We start from the raw sequence: 14,558 nt of genomic DNA, 5'->3' as shown, positions 1-14,558 counted from the left end.
ATTAATACAAAACAGCCCAAACATGATGACTCTCAGCATGCTGCAAAAGAAATTTATTTTACAGCATTTGGGGGAATGTTTGAGTGGGTTAGGGAAGGGGTCTGTTCTGCAGCTTTGATTTATTGCCTGTTTGGGCTAATTAATTATTTGTATATGATATTTTTGCTGCTGTATGATATCACTTACAATTGCAAATCTAATTAATTGTTAGCTTTCTGTTTGGGCATTTAAAAATTTATTTTAATCTAAATGAAATGAGAAGACTAACAGAATAACTTAATCAGGCATTAGCCTTTCACTTCTGGAGGGTTAGGTTCAGACTTGCCCTCTGTCCAAAACCAAAGCCAGCTACTTATCTCTTCTTGGTGACCATTTGTCACTGTCATAAAATTATCCTACAATTTGCCATGACCCACCTTTTGTGTCTGAGACACGCTGGACTGAAGGAGCACATAGGTTGCATGTAAGGTTAGGGTGCACTAGCAAAGCTTTGTGGGAGATCCAGCATTAGAACTGCAAAGGGTATTGCAGCTAAAGAATGAGGAGCTAGAAACAATTGCCAGAATTAGGGGAGGATGATTGTAATAGCAGGGTTGCTGCCAGTCAGGATCTGAGATGCATTGGTAGAGGTACTGAGGAAGGAAGGTCCAAGAATAGGATAGCAGAGGTTATTTTTCGTCAAGACTGAGGTATTGTGGCAGAGCTTGCTGGAGGCTGGTGGATGCAGAAATATATCATCAAGGGGTGTTCTAGTTGATAAAGGAGGTCCATTGGTGGAGCTGCATGAGAGAAGCTTGTATTGTGATAATACAGTCTTTTTCTCATCTTACTGTTGTACCTGCTATCCGGACATCAAATACTTTTTAATTACAGCTGCATAAATCATGCTAACAGGATTTAATGCAGAAACATCTTAAAATGCAAGGAAAGTGTAGACAGATGGTCGCTAACAGCTTTGGAAATATTTGCCTTGGTTCCCAGTGGTTGCATGAAGACAAAGAAGAAATGAGTGTCCCTCAGGTCTTCAGCTCCACAGTCTGCCTAATTCTGTTATAGCAGAAATGAGGTTTTACAGAGCATTATGAGATATTTCAATTTCCTAACACAAAAAGTGTTGCAACCAACACAGGGCAATTCTATATTAGACCTCGTCTTGACAGATAAAGAGGAATTGATCACAGAACTAAAAATTAATGGTAGATTAGGTACAAATGATCATGACTTCATCACATTTGTAATGTGCAAAGAGAATACAGTCCAAACCAGTAATACATAGCTTAGGTTTTTTAAAAGTCTCAATTTCACAAAGCTCAAAACAATTATGAGCCAATCAGTGTGGAGAAAGAATTCAACCAAAAAAATCTGAATGATAATGGGGAATTGTGTGTGGGAGATGGAGAAATTTAAAGTGATGAATATAAATCAGAAACTAGGAATTGTAGAAAATTGATAAGGAAAGCAAAGGGACATTCACTGAGCATCCAGCTGTCTCAGACAGTCTAAAAATAATTTTTTTCTCTTTCAGTGACTGGCCCCGCTCCACTAGTAAGTCCCTGAAACCAGGTGTCAAAAGGTGTTTCAGGATTGTGTTGATGGGGAAGCTTTTGTATAGCTGTATGCTGTTCTATATAGTACATTGGGTGTAGTGCAGCCGAAATGCCGTTTCAGCACTTTTGCAAGATCACACTGTGTAGAGGATGCCATTTTGCCAGAGGTGAAAGTAAGCCGGTCCGGTATGGCGTACTGGCAAGAGCTGGTATACCATGTTGGACCAGACCGGCTTCCCCAGGCTGGTGCTTTAAAGGGCCTGGGGCTCCCTGCAGTGGCTGGAGTCCCAGGCCCTTTAAATCACCTCCTGAGCCCCAGGGCTCTGGCAGCTGGGCTTGGATGGTGATTTAAAGGGCCCAGGGCTCCTGCCGCTGCAGCAAGCCCTGGCCCTTTAAAGTGACCCCCGAGCCCTGCCGCTGCTACACCAGGACTCAGGCAGCGGGGCTTGAGCAGCGCTTTAAAGGGCCTGGGGCTCCTGCTGCTGCGGGGAGCCCTTTAAAGCGCCGCCAGAGCCCTGCCGCCTACCCTGGGGCTCAGGCAGCAGGGCTCGGGTGGCGCTTTAAAGGGCCGAGGGCTCCCCCTGGCCCTTTAAAGCGCCCCCCCTAGCCCTGTCACCACTACCCCGGGGCTCAGGCAGCCGGGCTTGGGCAGCAATTTAAAGGGCCCGGAGCTCCGCTGTGGTAGCGTCGGCCAGAGCCCTGGGGCTCCCAGCTGCCTTTGCAGCTGGTAGCTCCGGTGGTGATTTAAAGGCCCCGGGACTCCCACCTGCAGCCGGAGTGGGTTGTTTAAATCTGATTTAAAGGCCCCGCCTCTTCCGGTTAAGGCCATGCTTCTTCTGGTTGAAGCCACACCCCCACTCAGGACTCCGGCGTACCAGTAAATCCTTTAAGTTACTTTCACACCTGCATTTTGCACTACAAACTGATCCTCCGTGACCTCACACCCACTATGCATGTGTGGTCACACCATTCCAGGAGTACTGGTACTTACACATTTCAGACTACACCATACTTAGCTTATCTATAGATATCAAAGGCACTTAATATGGCCCCTATTACCATAGTATCAGAGTGCCTGGCAGTCTTTACTGTATTTATCCTCCACCCTCACCCCTGTGAGGGAGGGCAGTGCTACTAACCCCCTTTTAGAGATAGGGAACTGAGGCATACATGCACAAAGTAACTTGCACAAGGGCACTCAGGAAATCTGTGGAAGAGCAGGAAATGGAATGTGGGTCTCCTGAGCCCCAGACCAGTACTCTAAATACTGGACTTTAGATTTTAAAATGAAATTTAATCACAATTCTAATTCATTGAGAATTATTTAGTTTTCATAAACACAAGGGACTGAGGTATCATGTCCAAGGGATCCAGGCATAAATAGAACCAGGAGTGACGTTCAAACCATCCATCCCATGCTTTTTACGCCAGACATGAAGCAAGCTCTATTATTTTAGACACCTTTCTGAAAAGATGGCCAATCATTCTCTCTTATGCCAGACTGTAGTTGGTTTGTGATGTGGACTGAAGAGCAATGCTGACATGCATCTTTATGCTAAAGCTGCTTGCACTTTCATGCTGAGGCCAGGGTAAAGGGAACTGATCATAGAATCATAGAAGTTAGGTTTGGAAGAGACCTCAGGAGGTCATCTAGTCCAATCCCCCCGCTCAAAGCAGCACCAACCCCAACAATTCTGATGGCCGGATGTAAACATGTCTGTTTTAATTGCCATTACTTTGACAGTCAGGGCACCCTCCATTGTATTCCATCAGCGTTTAAGTTTTATGTCAAAGGGCTAAAGAAACATTGGGCATACAACATTAGTAGCACTGAGACCACTCCTTACCTGCAGTAGTTGTGCTCTCCAAGCCCGCCCTCTCCGTTGGGATATTTCAGGGTATTGTAAGGATGCTGGAAAGTCTCATTCCAAAAGAGACAAGGTCTCCCCGCATGCAAGGAGGTTTGGTTCTGAGTGCCCCGATAGTCCGCCCCATTTGCCGTGTAACATTCTAGAAAATGGAAAGAGAGCATGTATGTCATTTTCTGCAAAGGTTTGCCCCATTTTTCTTTTAATTAAATCTTTCTTGCATCAGTTCAGGCTGTTAAAGACACTGTCCAAGAGGTAAGTGTTCCTTTGAGTTAAATGTAGCTTGACTGGCTTTCATATTAAATGACAAGTACTTTTACTAAATATTCTATACACCATGCATTAGTGTTCTCTGATGTATCCTGAAACCAAATTACACTTGTTAATTAAATGACCAGGCTACATTTTGTGATGTACTCTTGCTTTGTAAATGAATTTAAAACATTTACTTGATAATTTTTGCCAAATGTGTGAAATTCAGTGATGCTATGGGGCTCCCACTTATCTGTTCACATTCACTCATACTGAGTTTTGATGGCATTTTGACTAAGTTGATTAGTTTTGTTTTTTTTTTTAAATCCTTAATCACTGTGTGAGTGGAAAAGATTCTGTGGGGCCAGGAGAATGCTGGAGACTGGGCTGGGCATTCGCAGGGAGTTGGGATGGGCAGCAGTGTGGAGGATGGGCAGCAGTGTGGAGGATGGGCAGCAGGAGGGAACAAGAAGCAGGCTGCCAGCAAATGTTAGTATCATTTCAAGGATCCCTTTATACAATTTTGTTGGTTAAAAATTAGTTCAAAGATGAATCTGGCAAATTTTTACAAACTATTCAGAAATGGATTCTGTTAGGGAAATTTTTGTATCTCCAGCTTCTGTTTGCTTAGGGAGAGGCATATGCACACACTAACCCATTAATACAGATCTTGTGATTTGCTATCCCAGAAGCTACAGTGTTCAATTTTCAAAGCTCCCAGCTGATTTTCTGCCTCATTCATATAACTTTTCTCCCATTTTTGCCTCTGTTTTTCTTAATTTACCAGCATTCAGAAAGGTGGCAGTTAATGTGAAACATGAATCAGAAATAGCCCCAAGACCATGTAAGATGGTTACTCCTAAGACATCCCATTTTCCTGCTGAACCAGAATTTTGATCTTATCTGAATTTATATCTTCCCACTAATTACACAAATTGATCAAATGCAATCCCACATGCATATATAATTTTACCATATACTGGCAATGCAATGCACTTTTTCTATTAAATTACATATACATTATTCTCAAGAAACAGCCATTATAAGTAATGAACCAAAAAAAAATCCGTTTAACAATTGATAAATATAGTAACTAGCAACATTTCATAGAATCATAGAAGATTAGGTTTGGAAGAGATCTCAGGAGGTCATGTAGTCCAACTCCCTGCTCAAAGCAGGAGCAATCCTAACTAAATCATCCCAGCCAGGGCTTTGTCAGGCCAGGCCTTAAAAACCTCTATTGATGGAGATTCCACCACCTCCCTAGGTAACCCATTCCAGTGCTTCACCACCCTTCTAGTGAAATAGTTTTTCTTAATATCCAGCCTAGACCTCCCCCATTGCAACTTGAGACTATTGCTCCTTGTTTTGTCATCTGCCACCACTGAGAACAGCCTCGCTCCATCCTCTTTGGAACCCAACCCCCGTTCAGGTAGTTGAAGGCTGCTTTCAAATCCCCCCTCACTCTTGTCTTCTGCAGACTAATTTTTCATCTAATTGTTTACTTTAAAATGATTAGATATGGATATCAATATGACACAAATCCTTGGCTCAGAATTAAAGTTTCTGTGTTTTATTGACATATACATTTATTTGTATGGCATCAGAATAGTGGGTGAAAGTCACAAAGTCCTGTACACCAACTCATCCTCACAAAGGGTGGAAGTGGCTGTGCAACCTCTATTTGATGCGGAAAAATTCTCTCTGCCAATACCACGCAACCAATACAGAGGCACTGCTGCCACTATTCTAGCCCTGGTGGAAAGGGAAACTGTGTAGCAGCTGTGTGTGCTGGCCCTGAGTTGGGTTGAGTTTGTCAGCATTATAGTTTCTCAAACTCTCCATATCCCATCTGCATACAGTTTGTATGTCATAGAATATCAGGGTTGGAAGGGACCTCAGGAGGTCATCTAGTCTAACCCCCTGCTCAATCCTCTATGTTGCTATTTCTCATGTAGGCAATATAAGATTTATTACATCCTTAACTTTTAATTGCTGTGATGAAGTGCTTGGGTTTTATAAATAATATGATATGTAGCCACATTATCAGCCTTGACCTTAGCAACATTACATAGTTTTTTAAACAGAGTTTTATGGTTCTGGAGTGAAAAAAAGATCTCCAAGGAATTCAATGTGGGGAATAATGTTAAAATGAAATTGGCTTGTACCAAATTAAATGTATTTCTATATGTCAGTGAGTAGGACACCTCAGATTAAACTGATGTTTAAAGAAATCTCCTTTATGTACAGTCAGAGTTAATGTTATAGTTAAAAGAAATATAAACATATTAAGTACAAAAATGAATAGTGAAGGCACCTAAACACCCTTACCTCTGCCCTGTAGTGATACCATGCAATAACCATACTGTAGCAGGGTGGACCCCTGCTCCTGGTCTGAAGGGGTTTAAAAGTGGCCTGGCAGGGCTTGAGAGCTGCTGCTCTCAAAGCTGGGCTGATTGGGGAAATGGCCGCAGCTGGGTCACACCCCAATCAGGCCACAGCTGGCCCCTATAAAAGGCTGAGAGCCAGGAGCCCAGTCAGTCTCTCTCTGTTTCTAGAGGGAGATGGGCCTGGCTGCATGGAGCTAGACAAAGTACCTAGGGTGAAGCAGGGCTGGGGAAAGGCAGAGGAGCTGGGGAAGCTCCAGCCTAGAAAACCCCAGGCTGCGGCCTAGCACAGGGAAAAAGGTACTGGGGGTTGCAGGGGGCAACCTAGGGGTAGGCAAAGGCAGCAGGTCCAAACCCCCTTTGCCGATGATGAGTGCTGGATACTGCAGTCTGCCCCAGCGAACGGGGGCTAGATAGAGACTGGGCAGTAGCCAATACTGTGGCAAAGTGGGGATAGTGGGGTGGGGGTTCCCCTGGGAGGGGGAAACCCAGTTAAAGGGGCACCGGGGTCCTGGAAGGGACACGGGGGCCAGTGGCTGTAAGGCAGATCACCAGCCTGCAGAGGGCGCTCCCGAGCTGGACAGAGCTAATTCCCCAGAGTCACCAGCAGGAGGCGCCGCAGGGGTGAGTACGACCCTCTACACATACAATTATGATTAAAGCAGTTTAGTGATTTTTGGTCCCAGATTATATTAAACTGACTTTTAAAGACATCAGTTTTTTCATATTTTTCTCCTTAGGGTGTCTCTACAGGGCAGTCTCCTTTCTAAACTTAAAAAAAAAAAAAAAAAAAAAGCATTGTGATGTAGGGTCTGGTCTACACTATGGGGGGGGGTCAAACTAAGATACGCGACTTCAGCTACGCGAGTAGCGTAGCTGAAGTCGAACTACCTTAGTTCGACTGACTTACCCGTCCAGACGCGGCGGGGTCGAACTCTGCGGCTCCAAGGTCGACTCCGCCATGGCCGTTCGCGGTGGTGGAGTTCCGGAGTCGACCGGCGCGCGTGGGGAGTTCGAACTATTGCGTCTTGATTAGACGCGATAGTTCGAACTCCGAGAAGTCGAACTCACCGCATCGACCCGCGCGGTAAGTATGGACCTACCCTTGGTCTCCCTATGAATGTGAATATAATTTAACTGGAATATGCTTCATGCAGAAGGTCTCTTGTAAGGTATCATTACAAAGCTTATAATCTTCTGAGTGTGGTCATCCAATTTGTATAAATGTATCATTCTTGTGTCTGAAACTAGAAATATGAAATATAACTCTGAGGTCCTATTGTAATTATGCAAAGTATGGGCCATTAATGGTGGTTTGGAGTCTTGATGGCTCCCATCAACTAGGACAATTGGTTGTAAATGGCTCCATTTACTTGCAAGCCTTCCTGTGAGTCAGGCCAAGAAGAATGAAAATTTGGGGTCTCACAGGACATGTGACCATGTCACCTGGGATTGGAATCCATCTTAAACCTGGTGCTTTTCCGTTTAGAAGGAGGGGTGGGGATCCAGAGAGACAAAAGATTCCCGCCTTTTGCCAAAGCTATATAAGGGAGTGGAACAGAACAAAGGGGCTGCAGTCATGGGAAATCCTCTAGCTACCACCTGAGCTGGAACAAGGACTGTACCAGGGGAAAGGATTGGGCCAAGACTAGAAAGGAGTCTAGTCTGTGAAAGAAGCTTATTGGAACATCTCTGAGGGTAAGATTTATCTGTAATCAGTTTCTTAATGTATTAGGCTTAGACTTGTGTGTTTTTGTTTTATTTTGCTTGGTAACTTACTTTGTTCTGTCTATTATTACTTGGAACCACTTAAATCCTACTTTTTATATTTAATAAAATCACTTTTGCTTATATATTAACTCAGAGTAAGTAATTAATACATGGGGGAGCAAACAGCTGTGAATATCTCTCTATCAGTGTTATAGAGGGCAGACAATTTATGAGTTTAACCTGTATAAGCTTTATACAGAGTAAAATGGATTTATTTGGGGTTTGGATTCCATTGGAAGCTGGATGTCTGGGTGCTAGAGACAGGAGCTCTTCTTAAGCTGTTTTCAGTTAAGTCTGCAGCTTTCGGGTGTGTGGTTCAGACCATGGGTCTGTGTTGGAGCAGCCTGGTGTGTCTGGCTCAAAAAGGCAGGGTTCTGGAGGCCCAAACTGGCAGAGAAAATGGGCTCAGAGGTAGTCTCAGCACATCAGGTGACAGTCCTAAGGGGTTTTCTGTGACCGAACCCATCACAAGCATTTTGGATTACTTAGTCTCCAATCATATACTTTCCAGGCCTCTAGTCATTTTCACTGCCCATCTCTGGCTTCCTCCTTTTTGAGAGATGGAGCAACCAGAACTGTACATTGAATTCAATGTGATGTATTACAGCATTTGATATTCCCAGAGAAAAACTATGTTAAGAGTAACAGAGTCCTGTGGCACCTTATAGACTAACAGATGTATTGGAGCATAAGCTTTCATGGGTGAATACCCACTTCCTCAGATACATGTAATGGAAATTTCCAGAGGCAGGTATAAGTATGCAGGCGAGAATCAATCTGGAGATAACGAGGTTAGTTCAATCAGGGAGGATGAGGCCCTCTTCTAGCAGTTGAGGTGTGAACACCAAGGAAGGAGAAACTGCTTTTGTAGTTGGCTAGCCATTCACAGTCTTTGTTTAATCCTGAGCTGATGGTGTCAAATTTGCAAATGAACTGAAGCTCAGGAGTTTCTCTTTGAAGTCTGGTCCTGAAGTTTTTTTGCTTTAGGATGACTACCTTAAAATCTGAAGTTTGAAGAGTCTGTAATACTGTGTTCTGTTACTGAGATCATTAAGGGTGGAAAATACCCTCTGACACTGCATGTTAAATTTCTTAAATGGACCCACCCATGTTCAATTATTCTTAATTCCTAAACTAATTAACAGCTTTACTTGTTAGTGCTCAGAAAAGTCATTTTATACTTAGAGTACATACTGTAATTTCAGGGAATGATAAACTATATATTTCATACATAACAAAGAAGTGAATCCCCAGATTAGGTGCAAATCTTAATTGAGCCTTAAATATGGAACCACAACTAGTGCCTTCATTATAATGGCCTTTTAATATTTTCAGCATTATTTTGTCTCTGATTCCTTATGCAGACTGACACTTTATTTCCTTTTCTCATTGTCACTAAACACTGAAGAGGGGTTTTCATTGTCTTATGGCAGCTCCCTGCTCAGCTTGCTGGCTTCCGTGACTCCCTTGTTTAAGTACCCTGCTCTCCCTATATATTGTATAGAGCCTGTGGATGCCTAACTCAGGGTTGTGAATTCCACCAGGTGGCAGGGCACCTACAAGTTTGGCATTGCAATGTGCAAGTGTTTATGGAACTCCACAGACAATCAACAGCCAGACTTCAGGTCTAAGTAACTTATTTTATTTAGACAATCTTTTCAAGCTTTTACTGGTACAAATTAAAAGTAGTGGGAAAAGTTCAGGCATTTCATAGCCTTCAACAAAATTTGATTTGGGTTCAGTTCAAGAAATGGGCAAAAACTGTCATTTCCCCAAACTAGTTTACATGTCCCTACCTACAACCACTGCTACAGAAAACAATGATTTCTCGTTGCTTTGTGGACAGCAGGAGATAACCATTCTGATCTTAAAGGAGGTGTTTCAGTCCAAAATATCACCTGCTCAGCACATTTTAGGTTACCTGAATATTTCAGTGTTGCAGGTGAACCTTTTGGATACATCTAAAAATGCAAATCACGTTTTTCCATCATTCAAACAAGCCACAAAGATTTGTATAATCATACGAAATAGATGCAAGGTCACCAGAATGTTGCCTTCTCCTTCAATTCCCCCTCCCATCTTACTGATAACTTTTCCATATAATCTTAGAGAAGGATAATGAGATAAATTTGCCAGAAAAGAGGAAAAATGCAGATCCAAAAACGACAGACAAAATAATATAGAAGCAAGTTGAATAAAGGCAGCTACCAGGAATAATGTGCACCCCCAGGAAAGGTCTTTCCTGCAATTTAGTACTTTAACTTTTTTTTAAAATCAGAAGGTACATTAGCTGAAGACTGCTCAGAAATTAAAGGAATGCTGCACTATTAGCACCATCTGACTATAAACTGACACAAAGATTAAACTAAAGATAAATACCAGCCTGTCACAGATTTGCTAAAACTGCCTCACATTTTAACTCACATTAGCTACCTTTCATTTTAACATTTTCATCTCAATCTGTATTAGTTCTCCCCTGGCTTTAAATTCCATTGCATCAGAATTTGCAGAACATCCTCTTACAGCAGAGGGAGAGTCAGAACTGTCACCATCCCTCCAAGCTATTACAGCTGCAGCAAGATATTATCCAAATAATGTGAGTCTATGCCCTTGAGAGCTGTGACAGATTCTCTGCTTTTGTTTCACACTAAAAAGAGATTTGGGGCAACTTCATAGAAAATCTGCAGTTTGGTACAACTCAAGGTCTTCATTAGCATCTAGATGATGAATGCTACAGGCAGGAAAACTGCATGCAGTAAACATACAGATTATTCCAGCAAAATTTAAGTTACTAATTTAATAAAATTTAGCAATTTTTTACCAAGTTAAAATAATTGTACACACATTTTGTTGCACAGCAGAGACCTTCTAAAATAAGACAGTTTAATTTTGCTAGTGAAAATCTCTATTTTTGCCATAGCAATATCGTACAGATTTTTCAAACATATCTTATTTTAACTTTTTTAATCAAAGCCCCAATCCTGCAAAAAACCCAAACCAAACTTAAAACAAAAAAACTTAGTTACAGTCTTAACTTTATTAAATGTAACTAGAGCAACAAGATGGGTGAGGTAATATCTTTTATTGGACTTCACCCACTTTGTGTCTCTAATATCCCAGCCTGACATGGCTATAATTTAACTGTAAGTAGCCATATTAAAGATCAGTAGGACTATTCACAATGTATTAATTTAGCCATAGGTGTAAATGTTTATAGGATTGGGGCTTTAATGGAAACAGGGCTTTTCATTGCATTTCCCAGTATTTTGGATTGTTTTGTGCAGCTCTGACCACTAATGAATCAGTAGGACATAGTCAGTAATAGCGCCTGAGTCATTATGTCTGTAAATTATTTAAAATTTGATGGACAATACGCTGTTTATTTAGAACCATTGTGCAGATATGACTTACATTAATCATTTTCCAATATTTTACTGAATTTTCTAACAGTCTTGGGAGGTGTCACTTTATAATTCTGAAAAATATAATTTATCAGATTGATTCAAAACCAAAAACTTCTCAATAATACTATTACATTTTTTAAACTATTTATGATCAAAAGGTATTTTTCCATAACAAATATATTAATTTTACCCATTAAAAACTCCAAAGCAGAAAACTCCACGCTTAAAGATGCAGAATGCACCTATGAATTATCATTCACAAAAATATTTTTTGATAAATAAAATATCAAATTTGAAGTGATTCAACAAATGTTTAACTAAACTCTGTATTAATAAAACATAGTTTAATACAGGTTGCTAAAAAATTGGAAAACTGATATATAAAGTGGGACAACACTCTTGTTCAGGAGTAGGCAAACAGGGCCGATGAAGCCAGGGAAGCCGGGCCCCGGCCCCCTTCCGGACCGCCGGGTCCCGGTAATTTGTAGCAGCTTCCCCCCCATTCTCGTCGGCCCTGGGAAACCTATGGCACACATGCCAAAGGTGGCGCACGAGCTGATTTTCAGTGGCACTCACACTGCCTGGGTCCTGGCCACCGGTCTGCGGGGGGCTCTGCATTTTAATTTAATTTTTAAATGAAGCTTCTTAAACATTTAAAAAACCTTATTTACTTTACATACAACAATAGTTTAGTTGTATATTATCAGGGCCGGCTCTAACATTTTTGCTGCCCCAAGCAAAAACAAAGAGCACCGCCCCGCCCCCTCCGACCCTTGCGTCGTGCTGCCCAAGTCCCCCACCCCTGCTGAGCGCCATGCCACACAAGTCCCCACCCCCCAGCACCGCCCAGCTGAGCCAAAAAAAACAAAAACAAATCCGGAGTGCCGCCCCCTCCCAAGGTGCAGCCCCAAGCATGTGCTTGGTAGGCTGGTGTCTGGAGCCGGCCCTGTATATTATAGACTTATAGAAAGAGACTGTCTAAAAACATTTAAAATGTATTACTGGCACACACAACCTTAAATCAGAGTGAATAAATGAAGACTCGGCACACCACTTCTGAAAGGTTGCCGACCCCTGCTCTTGTTCAACCTCAGTATGTAGATATACACACCCCAGCACCATGGCCCTTCCAAGGCATGGCAGAGCAAAGCTGACTTTCACATAAGATAGCTATTGACGTCACCCCATCTCAGCTGCCATGATGAGCATGACATTAGCCCTAATGGCTTCACTCTGTATCTAGTATTCAGAATACAGATAGAGACGTGAAAGTTCCCCCATGTCATACATGGACCATTGTCTTCCACAGTTTGTTTGATGCACACCGTCCCCATGACAGGAAGTGACTGTTTTGATGGTCTGCTCCCTAAAGCCAAAAGAGCCTGAGAAATTCCAGAGAGCATCACTCTACTGATGGACTGGTAGAAATATACTACAGCCCTTTTAGTTCTCCACCATTGTGACAGCAGTGCCTAAAAAGGTGGTTTTGTCAAGTCAGTATGGTTTATAGATGGCCTGCAAAAAGTGAAGGAGAATGGAGGTGAATCAATGCCATTGGCAGACGTCCTCGGATAAAACTGATCATTTCCACCATAAAGAATTCTCACTAGTGCATCATGGTTGTGTAGGCAGCAAAGAAATTATTTTCCTTCTATTCTGCACAGCACACCTGTTCCAGGCAGTTGATGGCTTGGTGGATCTGGTCTGCTTCTTCTCAGTTAGAGAGCTGTGTTTTTCTCATTGTAAAGAGCTTTTGTTACTTTCAGGACAAAAATGACAGACTGAGAACTAATTAGCAACAGAGAAATGCTTGAAGGGACTAATGTACATTCTGTTTGAATTTCAGCCAGTCTTGCTTCCTGAGGTTTTGGAGAACTTAAGTTTGTTTTGTGTCAAAACCTGTGAATTGGAGCCATGTCCTTTGTGGCTGTTGAAGGCCAGCAGAGAAGTAATGAACTTTTTGTTGTGGACAATTGTCAGTGCCTCTCAAAGAAGGAAAAAAAGAGAGAGCAGAATGCCCACCATCCTTAAGGAAGACATTGTCGGCTCCTGCTTAAGAAACCATTGCTTGATTTCTATCAAAGTGTCAGTTTTTGGAGAAAGTTCATTGAGAAGGCTGTGGAAAATCAACTCTGGAAATTTCTGTAGTCCTCGTATTTCCTGGATCCTTTTCTGCTAGGTCTCAGGCCTAGGTTTGACGTTGAAATGGCACTGGTTGCAGAGCATCAGCTATGGGTGGAGGAGAATAACGTATCCATGCTGATAATATCAGATCCATCAGCTGTCTTTTGATACCTTTGCCCATGATATTTTATTGGGGTGTATAGTCACCATTAGGTATGGATGGAATTACTTGAGTGGTTCTGATCATTCACAGCTGGAAGATCTGTTCAGTGTGTACATGAAACTCCTAGGCAAGTCAGTGGAAAAAACACTGGTGAAGTGTGCAGTATACTGATACTCAGCTCTGTTTTCATCATATCCAACCATCCTGGTACAGTGGAACAAGCAACCCACTTTATATTTTCCAAGTCTGAGAGTGGATAAGGGTGAGCTGGTTAAGGCTTAATCCAGATAAGCCAAAAAGGTATTGGTGGGTCAGGAAGGGAAAAAATCAAGGGAGCTGTACCTCATAGGAGGTTTTGGAATTAATTGATAAACTCAACATTAACAAGTCACCGGGACCAGATGGCATTCACCCAAGAGTTCTGAAAGAACTCAAATGTGAAGTTGCAGAACTATTAACTAAGGTTTGTAACCTGTCCTTTAAATTGGCTTCGGTACCCAATGACTGGAAGTTGGCTAATGTAACACCAATATTTAAAAAGGGCTCTAGAGGTGATCCTGGCAATTACAGACCTGTAAGTCTAACCTCGGTACCGGGCAAATTAGTCGAAACAATAGTTAAAAATAAAATTGTCAGACACGTAGAAAAACACAAACTGTTGAGCAATAGTCAACATGGTTTCTGTACAGGGAAATCGTGTCTTACTAATCTATTAGAGTTCTTTGAAGGGGTCAACAAACATGTGGACAAGGGGGATCCGGTGGACATAGTGTACTTAGATTTCCAGAAAGCTTTTGACAAGGTCCCTCACCAAAGGCTCTTGCGTAAATTAAGCTGTCATGGGATAAAAAGGGAAGGTCCTTTCATGGATTGAGAACTGGTTAAAAGACATGGAACAAAGGGTAGGAATTAATGGTAAATTCTCAGAATGGAGAGGGGTAACTAGTGGTGTTCCCCAAGGGTCAGTCCTAGGACCAATCCTGTTCAATTTATTCATAAATGATCTGGAGAAAGGGGTAAACAGTGAGGTGGCAAAGTTTGCA

General features: G+C 42.2%; 1 protein-coding gene across 3 annotated transcripts in view; it reads right to left on the bottom strand.

Moving 5' to 3' along the window:
• The window catches only part of KREMEN1 (kringle containing transmembrane protein 1), a 44,409-nt gene that overhangs the window by 21,938 nt on the left and 7,913 nt on the right, over window positions 1-14,558 (bottom strand). For 2 of the 3 annotated variants that reach the window (XM_039504551.1, XM_039504553.1), the window contains exon 2: window positions 3,395-3,557. In XM_039504551.1, coding sequence (XP_039360485.1) covers window positions 3,395-3,557 — 163 coding nt within the window. Of the gene's footprint in view, window positions 1-3,394; window positions 3,558-5,998; window positions 6,057-14,558 lie in introns of those variants that run through there. The other variant, XM_039504552.1, reaches the window with a different exon arrangement.

The sequence above is a fragment of the Mauremys reevesii genome, linkage group 18 (genome assembly GCF_016161935.1).
Source record: "Mauremys reevesii isolate NIE-2019 linkage group 18, ASM1616193v1, whole genome shotgun sequence".
Lineage (NCBI taxonomy): Eukaryota > Metazoa > Chordata > Testudines > Geoemydidae > Mauremys > Mauremys reevesii.
The sequence above is the reverse complement of the archived record's forward strand: the minus strand, read 5'-3'. Positions and strand labels throughout refer to the sequence as shown.